This window comes from Lytechinus variegatus, chromosome 11, assembly GCF_018143015.1.
Source record: "Lytechinus variegatus isolate NC3 chromosome 11, Lvar_3.0, whole genome shotgun sequence".
Lineage (NCBI taxonomy): Eukaryota > Metazoa > Echinodermata > Echinoidea > Temnopleuroida > Toxopneustidae > Lytechinus > Lytechinus variegatus.
In genome coordinates, this window is record NC_054750.1 from 23,698,740 (window position 1) to 23,717,191 (window position 18,452).

Sequence of the window (18,452 nt, forward strand, 5' to 3'; positions counted from 1 at the left end):
TTTACGTTCTCGCCCCCCCCCTTATTTTTGCTCGGCCAATGGGGGCCTCCACCTGGATCCGCTTATGGTAAAACTGAAAATTAGACTTAAAGGTTCAAGAGTTTCTTGTGTTAGTTTTCTTGAATGAGCTACACTCTCCCATTTTGGGCAACATTTTCTTATTCCATTTGATACAATTCCAATCATTTTGTACTTTGTATTCCTGTTAACAGAATGGCGTCCCGATCGCGGATTCGTTCTTCATCCCTCGTATTGATCACTTTAGGTAAGGTAATAATTGGACTGAAATAACTATTGATAACATTTGTGGTGAAATTAACAACCAAATCATATATCACGATGAGGTGCAAGTAATTGCGCAGGATCGAAGCACATATTTTGCTCACAGATAATGAATGCAAATGCTGAAAATTTATGTTATCGGATTGTACCGTTTGTTTGATAAAACAGTTACATTGTTCAAATCAATGTCTCATCAAGGAATGTATTAATTTTCAAGATAAACCATTTATAACTTTTATTTCTTTTACCAAATCCAAGTTTATTTTTTTTCCCTTGATTTTGATGATGAATTTACATTCGATATCATATTTCATATCTTATGATCAACATACCACGTGTGACCAACATACTTATTCTATATATGACGCGAATGATAACCGCAACGCATATTTTGGTTCTAAATGGTTAGAAATAAAATACAAACAAATATACCAGGCGTTACCTTCGAAAGCATAGTGGGAATTATGAATCCTCGGTTGGACTGGCAAAGCATCGGATTTCCCTCGGGCCTTCGCCCCTCGGGAAAAATATTCATTGCCAGACCAACCTCGGATACATAATTCCACTTTACTTTTTTCAAAGCCTGAGATATTTATTTACTAGTCTTGCAATAAGTATGAACGGACTAGAATATATCTGATATTCAACGTACGGTCATAACAGACAGCATCAAAGAATCACATGTACACTTGAGCATTTGCAGTATTGAAACAGTACAATCAGGCATGTTTTCATTCAGTTACATACGCGACTAATTGTAAAATTAAGGTGAAATTAACTTGTCATGCTTGTTGTGGGCTTTAAGGGCATGACATTTATCATGTTTATGTCATGGAAGTCCATGTTCTATAAAAAAAAAACATTTTATGAATTATTTAGCTGAGTGTCAAATGGGTGTGAAAGACTCAGCAAGAACTGTTCGTATACTGCTAATTCGAATCTTTCCCATTTTTTATGATGCTTCATAAGCATGAAAAGTAGGCCTGCCTTACATAAAAGAAATGGTTCTGAGAATACCAATTCTGTGAAAATTTTAAGGGTAATCTATCTCACTGATATTAACGTATACTTTTTTTTTCTTTTGATTTTAATATTGTTTCACAGGTATTACTGCTTTCTGCACTCTACTTGCAAAGGGTAATAGGCAGTTCATCTTTGCTCCGATGCCAAACAAAAACGACGACTCCAAACCTACAAATAATGGTGTTGTTATCCAGGCTTTGGAAGAAGAAGAAACTAATATTCGTGTACTTTTTCCGAGAACGTTATTTGAAGACCATATTACCTTGTCACCAAGATCTGGTCCGTACAACTATCCTCTACCAAACTCTCTGATCAAACAAACAACAACCGATGTCATCAACTCTACAGTTGTTTTAACATCTGATCAAGATATAAAAGTTATTTCATATAGCCTCATGAAGGCTACATCGGATGCGTTTTCGGTTGTACCCATGAAGTATCTGGGTAGGGAATACTTCCTAGCATTGTTTTCAATAATGACAAGCGAGAAAAGTTTTCGGGGCACAGTCACGATATCTGCTTTAGATAAGAAAGCAAGAATTGAAATCTTTCTGAACTCTACTGTCCAGTTTCAGAATGGCATCTATTACAACAGTGACATTTTGCGATACACTCTTAGTCCATTCGAATCTCTGCAGCTTCGTCCGAAATATACAAACATAACAGGCTCTCGTGTTGTCGCAAACACATCCGTTACAGTAACCGTTGGTGCTGATTGTGCTGATGTTCCCGAAGGTGTTCAGTATTGTGACCATCTTGCAGAACAATTAGCACCAGTAGAAGCATGGGGAGTACTCTATGTGCTAAGCCCATTCCCAATGAGACGTTCTGGATATCTATTTCAAATAGTAGCAGGTCGGAACAACACGACTGTCTCCTACAACGGATCTAAAAGTTATATGAATATGGGTGATTATTTAACAGTTGATATTCCATCCCAAAATATGACCTTCGTATCTGCAGACAAGCCCATTTCCATCATTCAGTATGTCAAAGGGAAAAACTCAGACAGCATGACTAATTCTGACCCTTCAATGATCCGAGTCAGTCCAATTGAACAATATGTAAAGAGAACAGTCTTTCCTGTACACGAAGCCAACAGAACGTCAACGTTGACAAACATTGACACCGTCTATCTTGAAGTAACCTCTGAGTGTAAATATTTGAAGAACATCACAGTTTTTCAAAACTATCAACCGTACTATTCAGTAAGTTTTAAAATCAATTAAAACTGTATCATGTTGAGATGTAATAGATGACAGATGCTTAATACATATAGGTCTACATTCCTAATAGTCAAGACCTGTAATTCTTAATGGCGTGCCTTTGGTATTTGTATTTTACACTCTCACATAATTTGCATAGTAGTCATAGGTAAACATCATAGGTCCTTTATACATTTTATATGCTACAGTCACACGTGTAGAGTTTGGAGACTCAAATAATAAGGAATTAAGGAAAGACAGCATGAACGTTACAGTGTAGCCTTTATTATAAAACTCAACGTAGCTTCAACGTTTCACTCGCGAGCTTGTGTTACACGCAACACGTTCAACTATGGAAAGCTATATACATGTACATTTCCCCCTGTTTTTAAAAATGTATAAATACAGATGAGAAAATCATACCTTCAACACACTTACAATATATCATTTTCTTCAAAATATCTAGGCGCTCTTTGTCGGTGCTGCGAACGTCGTACCATGGGTTCGTTGCCAAACTCACGGTCTTCCGTCTGGCATTCCACTTACTGTGTGGTCCTGGAGCAGCTTCCGAATGATTTGCTGGGGTGCAGAGAAGCAAGATGCAAGCTTGTGCTTGTTTCGCGGACGCTTGATTCGAACCCACTGGTCAACTGAGAATGTTAGCGTCTTAGCTCGCGATCTCGTGTCGTAGTAGGTTTTCGCTTTCTGCTGTTTTTCCACAATAGTTTTTGCTCTCTCCTGTGTGTCAGCGGTTTCGGATGTGGGAGGCTTGAGAACGCAAAGAGGCATTCGAAGATTGCGACAAATCATCAGCTCTGGTGGTGTCTTTCCGGTCAGCGAATGTGGGTACTGCGATAGGTGCATAGAAGGGTATGGATGGCCTTATCGAAGGTCAGCCCATCAGCTAGAAAAGCTTTAAATCTCTCTTTGATCATTCTGTTGAATTTCTCAACACCACCGTTACTCTGCGGGTTGTAAAAAGTTGTCAGACGATGCTCGATCGATGCCGATGTCACCGAGGAATTACCTGAATTCTTCTGACGCGAATTGGGGACCATTATTTGTGGTAATGGACTCTGGAAGGCCCAATTCCGTAAATATCTTGTCAAGGATACTTGTGACTGATGATGGTGTGATCGAGCTCTTTGCTGCAATCTCTGGCCATTTGCTATGGAGATCATAAATGACCTGGAGAAGTTGATCATGTCGGGGAGCTGCCTGAATTTCCCCAAAGATGTCAATCTGAAAATGCTGCCAGGGCTTCTGAGGCCATGGAACAGGCTGAAGAGGTGCGGATCACGGTTGAGCTGACTTATTGCTAATAGCACATTAATTGCAATGCTTGACGAAATCTTCGACTTGACGTCCAAGGCAGGCCACCAGAAGGCCTCGTGACTACGCCGTTTCATCTTCACGATTCCAGGATGCCCTTCGTGGGATAGCTCTAAGACTCAAGGCTGCATTGATACCGGAATCACTGCACGTGTACCACGAGCTATCACATATTAATCAAACATAGTGAGCTCATCTCGAACGCGATGGTATGGCTCTAGCTCGGTAGGAATAGCAGATGGCCATCCTGTAGTGATGTAATCTCTCACACGCTGAAGTACTGCATAACTTTGCGATTCTGCTTTGAGCTCACTTCTCGTAACAAGCTTTTTTGTCGCGTTTGTCATGACCACGTAAAACGTGTAGATTCGTTGACATGGACAGGCGCAGACTGTGTATTCCATTCATACAGTTTGTAGCACTTACTACTTGCCATGTTTGTGCTACTCAGCATATCTGCGACACGATTTTGCGATCCTGTGAGATACTCAACACTAGTAAAGTTGTATTGGTGCAACCTGTCTGACCACCGGTAGATGCGTAACAGTCAATTACTTTAGCCTGAAGTTGCAAGAAGTGTCGTCATGCCTGGTGATCGGTACGTGGTGTGAACTTGCGCCCGTACAAATAGATGTGCCAGTGTTCACTAACGTATACAGGCTAATATGCTTCACGCTCTCCTGTTGAATATATTTTATTTGTGTCGAATTAAGCTCTAGACTCGAATGCGACCGGACGCTCAACTCCATCTATCGTTGCGTTAACACTGCCCCGATGGCGACAGCTGACGCGTCAGTTGTGACCTGGATGTCTGCACTAGGATCAAAGCAGATAACAACTGGTGGTGCTATTTCCTGCTTGAGGGTATCGAACGCAACCTGTGCATGGTTCCACAGCCAAGCTTCATCTTTGCGCATCATCTTCTGAAGTGGCTCTGCTATCACCGCGTATTGAGGTACGAACTTACGGTAGAAGTTGGTAGTACCGAGGGACGATGCTAGCTCTTTTGCGTTTGTAGGAACTGGAAGTGTGCAAATCGCTTCAATATTATCGCGTGTTGGCCCAACTCTTGACGCTGAGACGCGATAACCAAGGAAATAAATTTCCTACGCTGAGAAACTGCGTTTTTTTCTCGGTTGAGAGTGAGTGTGCTTCGCGAAACGGGATAGAACTTCCTGAAGTCGTCGGTCATGCTCCACTTGATCCCGACCATGAAAAACGTCGTCCAGAAAATTCACTGTGCCCTCCATGTCGGAGAGGATTGAGAATACGATTTTCTGAAAGGCAATCGTCGCTGAACTTAGGCCGTATGGCATTCGCATGTATTGGAATACCCCCTCATTTGTAACAAATGTCAGATGTCTACTGCGTTCTGCTACTGGCACTTGCAGATAGCTACGCATATCCAGTTTGCTGAAGATTGCCGGTCCGTGTAAAGATGCTGACAACTCCAGTATCGTAGGCAAGGGATACTTGTCGGGGATGATTGCTTTGTTGACTGCCTTGAGATCAACATAGAGACGGATTTCTCAATTCTTCCGACGCGCTATGACAAGATTCGAGATCCACGGTGATGAATCAATTTTCTCTATGGTCTTGTCATTTTCAAGGCGTGTCAGTTCCGAAGACACTTCTTCACGAACTGTGAAAGGTAGATGGCGACGGCTCTGTGAAACTGGATGCACCGACTGGTCAATCCTTGGTGCATGGAAGTATCCTTTCACTACGCCTAAATATAAAAACAGCGAAGGATTACTGCTCTTCGTATGCAATGTCCTTGACGTTGTTGATGTGTGCACCTGATGAGTCCTGTAGACGATACCCAAGCTGGTCAACCAAATTCACTCACATCAGGCCTCTACCTTTTGCTACGTACGTAGAATGTGAACCTGTCTAACCTGACGTCCTTGCAGCTGAAAGGGATAGTGAGTACTCCCAAAACCGGAATATCAGAGTTGTAAGACTGCAGTTTCGCGGCTGTTTAAATGCTGGCGATAAGTGACGTCAATGAAAATGGAAATATTGCTGAAAAATGCTGTAGACGAAATCCAAGCTGGTCAACCAAATTCACTCCCATCAGGCCTCTACCTTTTGCTACGTACGTAGAATGTGAACCTGTCTAACCTGACGTCCTTGTAGCTGAAAGGGATAGTGAGTACTCCCAAAACCAGAATATCAGAGTTGTAAGACTGCAGTTTCGCGGCTGTTTAAATGCTGGCGATAAGTGACGTCAATGAAAATGGAAATATTGCTGAAAAATGCTGGCGTTAAGTGACGTCAATGAGAACGGAAACTTTAGCACCAACGTAGATCAGAAGTGATACTGAAATCCCGTTGAGATCAAATGTGCAGTCCTTGAATTTCCCACTTGGAGTGCCACATACTGTATGAATGGAATACACCGTCTGCGCCAGTCCAAGTTCGTTTTCACTGTCGGTTTTCTCTACATGGTGAACATTTTTCTTTGATAATTTGTAGACCTTTGCAAAGTGATTATTTTTGGAGCAGGTGTTGCAAGCCTTGCCAAAAGATGGACAGTAATATTTATTCTCTCGCGAATGGTTGCCTCCACAGTTCCAGCAAGGCTTTTGTCCACTTTGTGGTTTAGACTTAGCCTTAGGCTTGTGCTTGAACCGGTCCGCTTGAACTTGGTCGGATAACCGGTTTGCGGATGGACACGGGTATTCACTCTTGCTCGGTGTCTTTGAATCTAAGATTGCCGACTCGATGTTCACAGCTAGGGTTAAGGATTTAAGTGTTAAGTGTTAATGAATCATCCTCCATAAGCAGTCGTTTGCGAATACGAGGAATCGACGTTTTTTCGATGAGTTGATCCCTGATCAATTCGTCCCTGAGGCTCCAAAATTTACAGTTTGTAGCCAACTCACCGGGGCATGTAAGATATTGTTTCACTGGCTCTCCTTGTCCCTGGACTCTCTGACGAAATTTGTACCGTTTTGTAATAATAATTTTCTTCGGCCCATAGTGCTTTCCATTGCTCTCTTGGCATCTTCAAATTTGGTGAGTGCATTGCATGCCGCTGTCGTCCTTCAGCTGATCGAGCACTCGTGCCTCTGTCCCCACGCAGTGAGCGTGAATCGCTTGCCTACGCTCGGTGCTTTCAGGGTTCAAACCTGTAGCTAGTAGGTATGTTTCGAAGCCTGAAATCCACCTTTCCCAGGGCACGGGGCTTGTGGTGCATCGATGGTGGTTTCCGCTTATGGCGGTGAGAGCAAGTGATGTGATTTACTTCAAGCAAATGTTACTATCTTAAGGAAGACGAAAAAAAACCAACAATCGAATTAAAGCTGAGATCTTTCATCTTTAACGTACAGTTGTTTGGATTAATCAACGTGTCGTAGATTTTGACTGTTTTATTAGTAATAGGACTGTAGATCTGCAGGAATCCAGCTAAATTCTGACCACAGGCGCGGCGCTTTTTAAGGGGTACTGATCGGACGCGCAGATAGCTTATGTTGCTTCCACAGCTAGGTAAGGTAGAGCGCTATGACGACACACAGTCATCATGACGATGCGATTCTCGAAAATCATCCCAAATCGGAGATGTCGCTGTTACCATAGTAACCAGAATGTTGTACACGTACCGCAGATTGGATGCTCCAGTTATGGATGCTAAGAGTCAAAACATTCCCATGACAACCAGCATTACAGGACAGTAAGGGTGTTTGTTTACGACGGGGCCAAGTTTTTTCAAAAAGCAACTAGCGTCATACGGTCCGTCTCCGTCGTTGTGCGAAAAGTGACTCTTATGCTAATGTGGGGGAAATCTGTGCATTGAAACTTAAGAGCAGTGTAAAAAAACCTTGGCACCTGCCTTCCTTCGTTCTCAAGTCCATTATCGTTCACGATACAACATATCTGTATAGAGATCATACATTAGAAAATCAATGTACCTGACTTGGTAGACTTTGAGAACAAGCAAAACTCGCTGGCAACACATCGTTCACATAGATGTGCAGTGTCTTGAAATGTGGGGGCAATGTCAAAAATCAAAAGTTGCAAAATGACACCATATTGAAAGCCACTGTTCTATTTTTTCGTGATGATGAGTGAGTTTCTCAGCGGTTTCCTTTCTTTCATGCACCTTAACATTAACATAACCATGGAATCAAACACACCTCTGCGAAAACAAACATGCATGTGTATTATTATCACTCTCATTATCATCTTTATCAATATCATTATCATTGTTAACATTATTATTATTGATGTTGCAGATAGAATGGATAGAGAAATATTCTCTAAAAATACTGAACGGAACTGAAATGTGCTCAAGATGGTGTGTTGTTACAGATGGTAGATACTCCGTCGAAAGTGATCGTGTCACCGCGGACGACGGACAGACGATCTACCCCAGGTTTCGTGCTGTCGTGTACGCTACAGGTAGTGGTGAATCGTACCTGTACCGAGCAGGAGCCAACGATAGAACATTGAATGATATTTCGGAGTCGGATAATGCTACGAACTTAGGTCATCTCCAAGGTATATACATAATGCGGCATATTTTTTTGTATCCGTTATTTATTTTCTTCACTGATTTTTCTTCTTAACTTTAGAAATGTAAATATAACAGTATGCGTATTAAATACATTAATGTGCCCATTGTTTAATTAAACGCATCATTCAGTAATCAAAGCTGACGAATCGTAGATCTGAGGAAGACTGGGCTTGAAGGCGCAGAACTTAGTTTGATAAAGTCCGTAAGGGTGTCTATTATCAGACTAACACTAAATAAGCATGTTTTATGTTGTTGTTGCTTTATCACTCCATTAGTTTATAGACAACGCGATGACAAAAAAAGTTCCATTATCCGGGGGGGGGGGGGGCTCGGAGAGAAAGAAGGACAAAAATAAGACAGTAGGAGGAAAAATTGCGAAATCTGATGTTTTCCGGAATGTCAAAATGTATTGAAAGTTTTGCTCGCTGGGGTTTTTTTTCAGCGCAATTTTGCTCCATGTACGTTGTAAGACCCAAGCAAAATGGGTTGAATGTCGACCCCGAGGGGGCCACTTCCATTGACGAGTGAATAACATGCGCGACCATCAGGTCTCGAAAAGCACCCTAAACACGTATTTTCCATGTTCTGAAAATGCACCCCTTTAACAAGTACTGGCGTGTGAAACCTTACCTTTAACAAGTATTAGAAACAAAACGATACTCTTGGCAAGTATTCCCTGAAATGAACACCTGAAAAAGTACAGCGATATTTTATTGTTATGTCACGGGTCCGTTGGTCGCCGGTATCACCTTTACATTGTATTACACACCTTTTGGTTTACTACGGCCCCACCTTCCACACCTCGCGCAAATCGGACTCTAAACACGTAGTGTTGGGGCAAAAAGGACATCCTTTATGAAACGTTTTAATTTTGTTTATCATCCCCGCAAATATGACCATAAACACGTAGATTTCCTAGCAAAATAGACACCCTTTTTTGATTATTTTTGCATTTTTGACACCCTTCTCACGTTACGTACGTACTTTTTACGTGTTTTTTTTGGTCGCGCATGGTATCCACTCGTCAATATAAGTGCCCCCCCCCCTCCCATCCGGGATGTCGACTTATCTCCTTTTGGTAGTATGCCAACGTAACACGATTTAGAAAAGACAACTTGGACCCAAGGGTTGATTACTAACTTTTGCATTCCTTTCTTTTAGGTGGTCATCTATTGGGCTTGCATGCTGTAGAATTATGTCACAATATGCACTCTAAAACACATTGGGTTAAAGTGCTCCATGAGGGTTATTATGACTGTGTCCAACCAACATTGGGCATTTTTATTTATCCAGTGTGATGAAAATTTTGCCCATTCTAAAGTAATTGATGCTCATTTTTTAAACCTTACTGGAGAATATGGTTGCCGCATTGGCTAAATACTGCCCCAAATTGGTTGGAACCATAATTACCCTTGTGATGGTAAAAATTTTACCCAATACATTTCACAGTGTGATGTAAAAAAAACTCACCGATTTTAATTTCTTTATTTGGAAGTAATTATTGATTCAAATTCCTTGAATTCGACTTTGACGATTTTGATATAACAGGATTTAATGTTTCATATAAACTTTCGTCAAGTTAAGGTGAACTATGTAGTAGGCCCTTTTCACGCATGCGCTAAGGAAAATAACCTACACATTCAGGTAGTATTGGACGCAATTGTACTTTTGTGTTATTATTTACCCTGGTCCTCATGTGTTTGCTCCCTCTGCAGTTTTGACCAACCCTCATTTCGTCACCGTAGAGGCCACTGAACTCGTCGTATCTTGGGTGATAACCGAGGATGGGGTTGGTCTCTTCGATAGATGTACTGCACTTATTACAGAAAGCTGCAGAACTCGATCGTTCAGCATCAACACCGAACCACCAGCAAGCCTATCGGGACTTCTTCCACGAACCTTGTACTCCATCAAGATCAACTGTTCCAACAAATTTGGAGTCCATGACTGGATTGACTTTCCACCCGAGACGACTCTCAGCGCTGGTATGTCGAGTGTTACATAATTATTATACCAGTTTTTTTGAGCAAGCAACTAGGGGACCAACGGCTTAAAGTCCTCTCCGACGGACCTGGTAATGAGGATAAATGCCTTACTAAAGAGCACTAGCGCACCGGAATCCAAAATCCCCGCTTTACCAACTTACGCGCCTCCCCCTTATATTCTGCTTTATTTTATATAAAAGTAATGACAAAACTTCTGAAGACATTTCAACGTTGTTTTCACTCTTCTTTGGTTATTGATACCAGCGACCTGAAGGAGTGTTGAGTTGTATTTGTGCATTTTGATGGTCAATTGTCGCTTAAAACCTGAGTTGTAGTGTATGCAGTGTCCATCTGTTTTTATAATGGTAAATTTATACGATCCTCAACTGCGTAATGATTACTATACCAGATTAGAAATTGGATGCAAAAACATGTTTGAGTTAGTCGTTTTCTAAAATATTTCTTTCTTGAATTTGTAGTATTCACTCCAGAAAAAAATATTTACTAAATAAATAAACGTCCCTACTAGTACGTGACTACTTGAAACATTCAAACATGGCAATTCGCTATATATCGTGCAGGGAGTACTTGTAGCTGAGAAAAGGTAAGAATGCGAGTCTCCAGTTGTAGCTTTACCTCTTTAAAGCCCCTTTTACACCTTCACGGAAGCAACACGGATCATCCCGGATTGTCAATCCGGGGTCATCCGTGTACAGTCCGGGACTACCGTGTACACTCCGGCTACTCATCCGGCGCCATCCTTGATGTACCGGCATGTCCGGGAGAAAAATTGAACATGTTCAATTTTTCATCCCGGAGTACACGGACTGATAATCATCCGTGTTCATCCTTGTACATCCGTGTAGCTACCGAATGCATCCGGGAGGCTCCTTGTAAGAACCGGGTGATCCTTGTTGATACCGGCTTTATCCGGGGTCAAATGTTTGTATTGTTTGCGTACATGAACAATAGTCCGTATTCATAACCAAGCACGAGCATGCTCCAGATGCTGCAAAAAGGGACGAAACTTCATTCTAGCAAGATGCCGGCGACAAGAAGTGGTAAGGTCCGTGTAAAGAACCAGTAACATCCGTGATCATCCGGGTATTCCGTGTTGGCTCCGGGAGCATATCAAACAGGATCCCTTTTGCTACCTTGCCTATCCTTGTAGACTCCGTACTTTTCCGTACATATCCGTGTTAATAACCAGTTAACTCCGTACTCACTCGAATTTGGCACCCCGGATCATCATGGACTGAGATCCGTGATGATCCGTGTTGCATCCGTGAAGGTGTAAAAGGGGCTTTAGAGCTGCAATCGTTTACGAACTTACAGCAAATGTCTTCATCATGTACTGCTCTATGTGCATCACAAACACACCTACCTGATGATTAAGGCTTTTGCTGAAATAAAGTTGCGCCAATTAAGCTACGTCTTGTAGGGTTGCAAAAACATTTAAAAGGAATTTCTGATATTTACATTAAAATTTATATATTGTTCCACCACTATTGCATTTTAACATGGATTTATTTAGTATGTCTTATTCAATTATTGTCCCCATTACATAAGTGAAAGGCTTCGATTCCATGTAGACCTCCGTAATTTAGGATAATGAATATTGATATTATGGCGATTTCTTGTTGCAGTTCCTGATATACCTTCTGTACTATTCGAGGCTGTTGGTGGAATTGGTAACTACAGTTTTCAGGTCAACGTGCCATCATATGCATCGACTGAACAGATCAGGTAAATTTCATTTAGAATTTCTTACTTGGGGTTTTCCAAATTGTTTGCAATCGATCACGTGGCATTATGATTTAAACAGACTTTGGCGACTTGGAGATTCACTATCAAGCACAGTGACATCCCAGAAGACAACGTTGATTGAGATCTTAACAAGTGAATACTCAGTAAAAGTAACATTTAATTCAGTTTATCGTGAAAAGCCGTTTTAATCACATCGTCTTTCACTTACGAAAAGTAAATCTAGGGCCCGCAACACAAAGCTTAGCAATGATCGTAGAACATTTTTCCACGATTGATTCCACTGTGACAACAATGTACAATCAATCGTAATAATCAAGTGTACGATCAATCGTTAACCTTTGTTTTACGGGTCTTCTTATTTCTAAGATATTCAATTACTTTTTTCCGTGGTAAATTTATTCATAGCTGCTATGAATTCATCGTCGTCAAACTGCACAATTCTTCGGGAAACATTGACTCCGACGACGATGCTTACACTGACGTCAGTGATTACAACATCACCAATAACCAGATAGGAATTCCCTTCAGAGCGATAGTGCTTAATTCGTAAGTAAGATAGTTGTAATATTTCTCTTAAACGTCGTTTGTTTGTTAAATATTTCGATCTTATTAAATATAAGATATGCTTTCATTTTCAGAAACCCGGCATAAATTACGCTTCGGGAAATGAGAGGGAGGATGTATGAGATGTATAATAAAAAAGATTCATTATAAGATTTTTAAAAATGTTTAAATCATATAATTTGCTAGAAATACACTGACATACATTCTGTTTAAACCAGTATGTCTCTGTCGGTAGTTAGTAGTAAGCCCAATCAGCGAATTAAAAATCACAATTTCTTTTATAATCCTTTCTCTTTTTGCTTTTGGTGTGTGTGTATGAATGCACGGCAATAAATATTTCGCGTTTTATTATTCATTGAGATCGTAGCTTTCCAGTACTATAACAAATCACCAAATTGAAACCAGTTGTTCATCGTTAAAACGACGCTTATTCACCCAAAATGTGCTTGATGCTTTTCCCACTATCCTAATAGTATTCCTAAGAATAAAATATGACCATTCAATTGAAATTGAATATTACAATCAGTTTCTTTACTTATTGCAATAGTCTAATCATGTCGAATCATGACATTATGATAATTATATTTTCTGGATTTATTAAGATCAAATATATTTTTCTCATCACTTTCCATGTAGACGGTATTTTCTTCATGTTTCAAGATTTCAAAAGACAAAAATGAGAAAAAGAAAGAAATTTCGATGCATTATGATATTTCAAAAAATAAGACGGGCAGCACATCTTTTCTTTGCTTTCAAATTAATCATGTCGATATTCAGGTCAATTTTTAATATTATTCATTTTATATATGTTCAGCCTCCCGATCGATAACGTCATTACGATCGGATCGGTGATAGAGAGACAATCAGAATGCAACATGGCGGATGAACACAGTGAAGATGATGAAAGAACAAAACGAGATGCACGTATTGTGAATAGTACTATTCTCAGAGCTACCAATGGTCCTCTTATTCCAGGCGGATATTACACCTGCTTTCTTAGAGTTTACTCACCAACCAGCGAAGATGGGGTGAGCATTCCCTTTCTTTTCTCCTCGAAGCGATCTCTGCAAAATATTTATATTTCTTTTAATGTCTTGAAATAAGTAGTATTTACCATCTGGCTCTGATATGTACGTATTTAGCTCATGACATTGTAAGGGATAATCATCTCCCACGTACATCACCGTTTTTTCTATGAGTATGATGATCATTGTGTGAGTCTTGTGTGTGTGTGTGCGTGCGTGCATGTGTTCGTTTGTGCGCGTGTGAGAAAGGGTGAGGGTGCTTATTTTTCTTTGGTTTTCACGATTTCGCCTATATTCTTTTATGGACAATATTTATTAGATGAACATATATGTCAATGTATGTATATGTTTTTGTTTATGTTTTGTGTTATCATATTACAGAAATCTTACTACGTCAATGGACCAGCAATGAAACCAATTCAGCTTAGGCATCTCAAAGGTGAGCAAATGAGTTTTAGAAAATTATTAAATCTGTGATTTTTACCATGATTTATTAAAATATTGATATTTTTTTATGTTTATCCGCCCGTAGTCATGTCAGAAGTTCCTCACCCTGGAATGAATTATAGCGCAATAGTCACATCAGTCTCTTGCATTCTTCTCATCATCATCATGATAATAATCATCATTGGAATCTCCCTCAACAGGCGTAAAAGGTAATGTACCAACAAGGCTATATAAAACGTATCACTGCTAATTGCGTCCATACACGCTCTCTTTTAATACAGAACAGAAAAGGAAGGAAAAAGAAAGGAAGGCGTTTGCTGGAAAAATTATTATTTTTTTTTGAATAAGTACGGTTTTGAAGTGGATATAAACTTGGGTGTACAAGTATGTGAGTGTCGAAGGCTCTTTGCATAGATGGGTTGATATTTCAAAGAGAACAGAACTTGGTCGAAAACTAGGACAATGCAAAGGATCCCTCCGAGTAGATCTAAGATCGAGGTAGCTATTAGATCAGAATTATTCAGTGACATATAAAGTAACTTGTTAAGACTTAGAGTCCCGAATAATATGTACTTTATTATAATTCTTATTATATTGCTACAAAATTTGTTGGTGTCTCCCTAAATATGTGGAATTGCGAAAGGTGTAACTTCCTTCCAATTATACAAAAATACCATTGTGAAACGGACATGCCGTAAAGTTAATATTCTCGTGTTGGATCTGCAACGCATTTTGGTCAAGATTATATATATATATATATATGTATATATATACGTCCGTCAAAGTCTAGGACCAAGGATTGCAGCCTGAGCAGCATCTTATTACCGAATACGCATGGTGTGACATCCATGCGGACAAGTTAAAGTTGCAAACACCTGTATATCAAAGACTGGCCAAACATGGCGGACGTAGCCCTTTATCTTCTCTACGTCTTTCATTTTCCGTACATCATTGTACGAAAACAGATATTAATTAACCCTTTATATCAAGTCAATGAAATGGAATGTCGTTGTCTTATTCTCTGGTTTACATTTGCATCTCGACCAAACCTATCCCTCAATATATGCATTTGACCACATGTAATTTGGTCAATAAATTAATCTCCTTCATTGGTAAGACATTTCATCATATTCAATATTATATCAAAACCTGTGGCCATTTTTTGGTGTGTTCACATTCTATTTGAGGGCATTTTTCTTCGGTTTCAGATCTAATGAAGCCGAAGTTGCCCCTAAGTCATCGGACAATGAACCCCAGACAAAGCAGAGTGAGCAAACCGCTGACCATTACTCCCGATACAACCAACTTTCTGGACAACAACCAGCAGAAGATATCTACGAAACCCCTGACGCTCTACTAGAGGATGATGAATATCAAATGGTTCCATTTGAATCGAATTATGCTGTGAAATCAGCAAACCTACAGAATATGGAGTAAAAATATTGAACAACCACAATAATATCTATGATATAACGATCTGTCATATACATGTATATCGTAGCAGACAAGAATGGATACATTATTGATAAATTTTCAATTTTCTTTTTTTCTTCTTTCTTTCAATATTCTTAGTGTTTTTTGTTTGTTCTTTTTTGTCTTTCTTTATTCCTTTCAATATTTTTAGTTTTTTTCTTCATACCTTCCTTGTTTGTCTTCCTCCCTTCGAAACTTTATTTCCCTCCTTCTCTAATTATTTCCTTATTTATATATCCTTATTTAATTATTCATTTGTTTATTTATTCATTGATTTAGGCCTGTTTATTTACTTAATTATTTATTTATTTATTTATATCTTCAATCTTGTGTCTTCCTTTCTTTTTCCTTTCTTTCTTTTTTTTCTTTCTTTCATTCATTCTTTCTTTATTTCTTCCTTCCTTCCATCCTTCCTTCCTTCTTTCTTTCTTTCTTTCTTTCTTTCCTTCCTTCTTTCTTTCTTTCTACTTACCGGTTTCAATGTTCAGCCTCCAATCCAATACGATCCCACACCCGCACACATTTTAAGCACACGCATTTTTACACACGCACACTTCAGAAATTTCAAGTGCTATTACTATTATTATACGCCAGATCAGACACCTCCCATCTTTTAATCATTATATAACTTATATACATGTATACAATTATGTAACCTTTTTTGCAGTCACATAGACGTTTAAGTAATCAGATGCTTAAGCAAATTATATATAGGTCTATATATACTCGAATATAGAATAGATTATCGATACAGTCATGTATATTCTACATCAAGAGAAACAAAATACACGAAAGGTGAAAAAAATGAAATCTTGTATACAATAAAATTTTATATGCAGATGGAGACTATACATGTATGTGAATTATCTGTAGCCATTTTGTAAAATTTTGTTCATATTCAGTGTACATAATTTTCTTATAAGAATATCTTTGCATATTTAATATGGTATTTTGAAGTCTACTGAGTCGAAGTTGTGAACAAAATAATTTCAGAAATAAAAGAACAAAGACGAGCTTTTAACTTTGAGGACATAGTGGTTTAGATGAAATTAATCTCATGTCAACAGAGACAATAAAATCAGAAAACAAAGCGCTGAATATTGCACAAAAATCAAACGAGGAATAACAAATTTATAAAATTTGGTTTTCCATTATTTCGGTGAAACAGCTTCACGCATGTCGTCATGAATAATTAAGCTTGTGATAATATATCGCCATGTATTCTTTTGTATTTTATATAAAATGACATGTATATTTATTCATAATTTATTCTCGGAAAATGAAAAAAAAAATGGATCGCCTACTGATTTAGTGTATTAGATATTCACTGCTGCAAATCAGTTTGTTTACAGGCATGACAGGTGAGAAATACACAATCATGAAATTATAGAAATGATCATGATATGTGGAAAGTGCGGACATGGCGGCGTGCATTGCGGCTTTAAAATTAAGATTATGAAACTTAAAATTTGACAATCTCTTTTTATTTCCAATATCGAATTTTGATGAAATTTTAAGCATTTTATCTCCCTTCATTTTACTATAAAATTATGTGTAAATATCTATTTTCAAGCCAGGGTACTCCTTTGAATTGATTGTAAATAATGTTGGCATGTAAATTACATTACAATATCTTAATAATGGCTCTCTACATCCCACTCCCCTCCTTTCTCCGCCTATCCTGCACCTTTCGCCCTATATATGTATTTTTTATTCCTATCAATAGTTCTGTAGTACATTCATATTATATCTAAATTTTGTATTGACAAAACTGGAGACTAATTTGTTCTCGTTTTTATTTTCTGGGAAGGGAGGGGGGGGGGGCGTAATGTAAACACAGCACAGTAGTGGTATTTTTTGTATATTTTTTCTTGCACTAATTGCTGAATCTGTTATACATGAAAAACACTTTTATAATGTTTTTCCTTTACGTATATATGTGCACACACTCACACACCCTCACACAAACACATACACCCACCCTCCCACGCACACACTGTATATATGGGGACAGCCCTGTTTAAGAAATGAATAAATAATAAATCAATTAATATGTATAAATGCTTTAAGAGATGTGTTGCCATTGTAAGACAGTGGTACTAATGAAAGTTTTAATTTTCTCGGTTGACGTGGTTGACTTTTTTTTTATACTATTCAAAGTGGACACGTTTAGTGAAAATCTTCCCCATCTGTTTTCCTGATCATTTAATCTAGACTAATAAATGCTTATTAATAAACAAATTAAAAGCAAGATAAAATGACCGAGTATTGACTCAATATTTTTTACGTTCTATGATGATAATTACATTGTGAACTGAGATCGTATGACCATAGGCAGTGTGCGAGGGAGAGGGTGCAGCCCTCTCCAAAAAAAAGACATAAGGTAAATTACCCCTGCATTTTTAATCATAATCTCCTCAAAAAGCATGGTATTCATTTTACATGATTTAGTTGCATTTGGACTCAAGCAATTAGTCATAAAAGCGATGTTTTTTATACTCAGCTTCAAAAAAGTAATGTCGGTTCTGCGAAATTACTTTTTCGTTCAGCCGAAAAATCACATAACGATGCCTTTTGGTTGCAACTGTACTAGAATTCTCTGAGTTTCAAATAATCATAATGAATAATTTCATTAAATGGAATCAAGCAGAGTGAAATCAAAATGAGAACGAAATCTCGTCCCCTCTAAACCAGTTATCCATGCTCATAGCTTATGGCACAAGTCTCTCGCAGACACTTTGTGCGTATGTTATCAAAAGCCACCCCCGAGCGCCCCAATCACGTGCTGCCCCCTCTAATGACCAATTAAAATGCGCATGTGCGAAAACGG

The 18,452-nt window shown here is 38.9% G+C and overlaps 2 protein-coding genes across 2 annotated transcripts; both read left to right on the forward strand.

Moving 5' to 3' along the window:
• Positions 1 to 213: 213 nt before the first annotated feature.
• Positions 214 to 4,029, forward strand: LOC121424273 (IgGFc-binding protein-like). Its single transcript, XM_041619902.1, has 3 exons — positions 214 to 265; positions 1,387 to 2,513; positions 3,934 to 4,029. The coding sequence occupies exons 1-3, from the start codon at positions 214 to 216 to the stop codon at positions 4,027 to 4,029; spliced, it is 1,275 nt and encodes a 424-aa protein (XP_041475836.1).
• A 9,468-nt stretch (positions 4,030 to 13,497) lies between these two features.
• LOC121424274 lies at positions 13,498 to 15,586 on the forward strand. The gene is made up of 4 exons (XM_041619903.1): positions 13,498 to 13,705; positions 14,084 to 14,141; positions 14,235 to 14,358; positions 15,358 to 15,586. The coding sequence occupies exons 1-4, from the start codon at positions 13,553 to 13,555 to the stop codon at positions 15,584 to 15,586; spliced, it is 564 nt and encodes a 187-aa protein (XP_041475837.1). The 5' UTR covers positions 13,498 to 13,552.
• Positions 15,587 to 18,452: the final 2,866 nt, after the last annotated feature.

What these genes read in the sequence shown, in the direction of transcription:
- LOC121424273 (XM_041619902.1), top strand. Translation starts at nt 214, where the DNA reads ATGGCGTCCCGATCGCGGATTCGTTCTTCATCCCTCGTATTGATCACT. An exon ending in CCTCGTATTGATCACTTTAG is followed by an intron (nt 266 to 1,386) that starts GTAAGGTAATAA and finishes ATTGTTTCACAG; the next exon opens with GTATTACTGCTTTCTGCACT. An exon ending in ACTATCAACCGTACTATTCA is followed by an intron (nt 2,514 to 3,933) that starts GTAAGTTTTAAA and finishes TCACGATTCCAG; the next exon opens with GATGCCCTTCGTGGGATAGC.
- LOC121424274 (XM_041619903.1), top strand. Translation starts at nt 13,553, where the DNA reads ATGGCGGATGAACACAGTGAAGATGATGAAAGAACAAAACGAGATGCA. An exon ending in TCAGCTTAGGCATCTCAAAG is followed by an intron (nt 14,142 to 14,234) that starts GTGAGCAAATGA and finishes ATCCGCCCGTAG; the next exon opens with TCATGTCAGAAGTTCCTCAC. An exon ending in TCCCTCAACAGGCGTAAAAG is followed by an intron (nt 14,359 to 15,357) that starts GTAATGTACCAA and finishes CTTCGGTTTCAG; the next exon opens with ATCTAATGAAGCCGAAGTTG.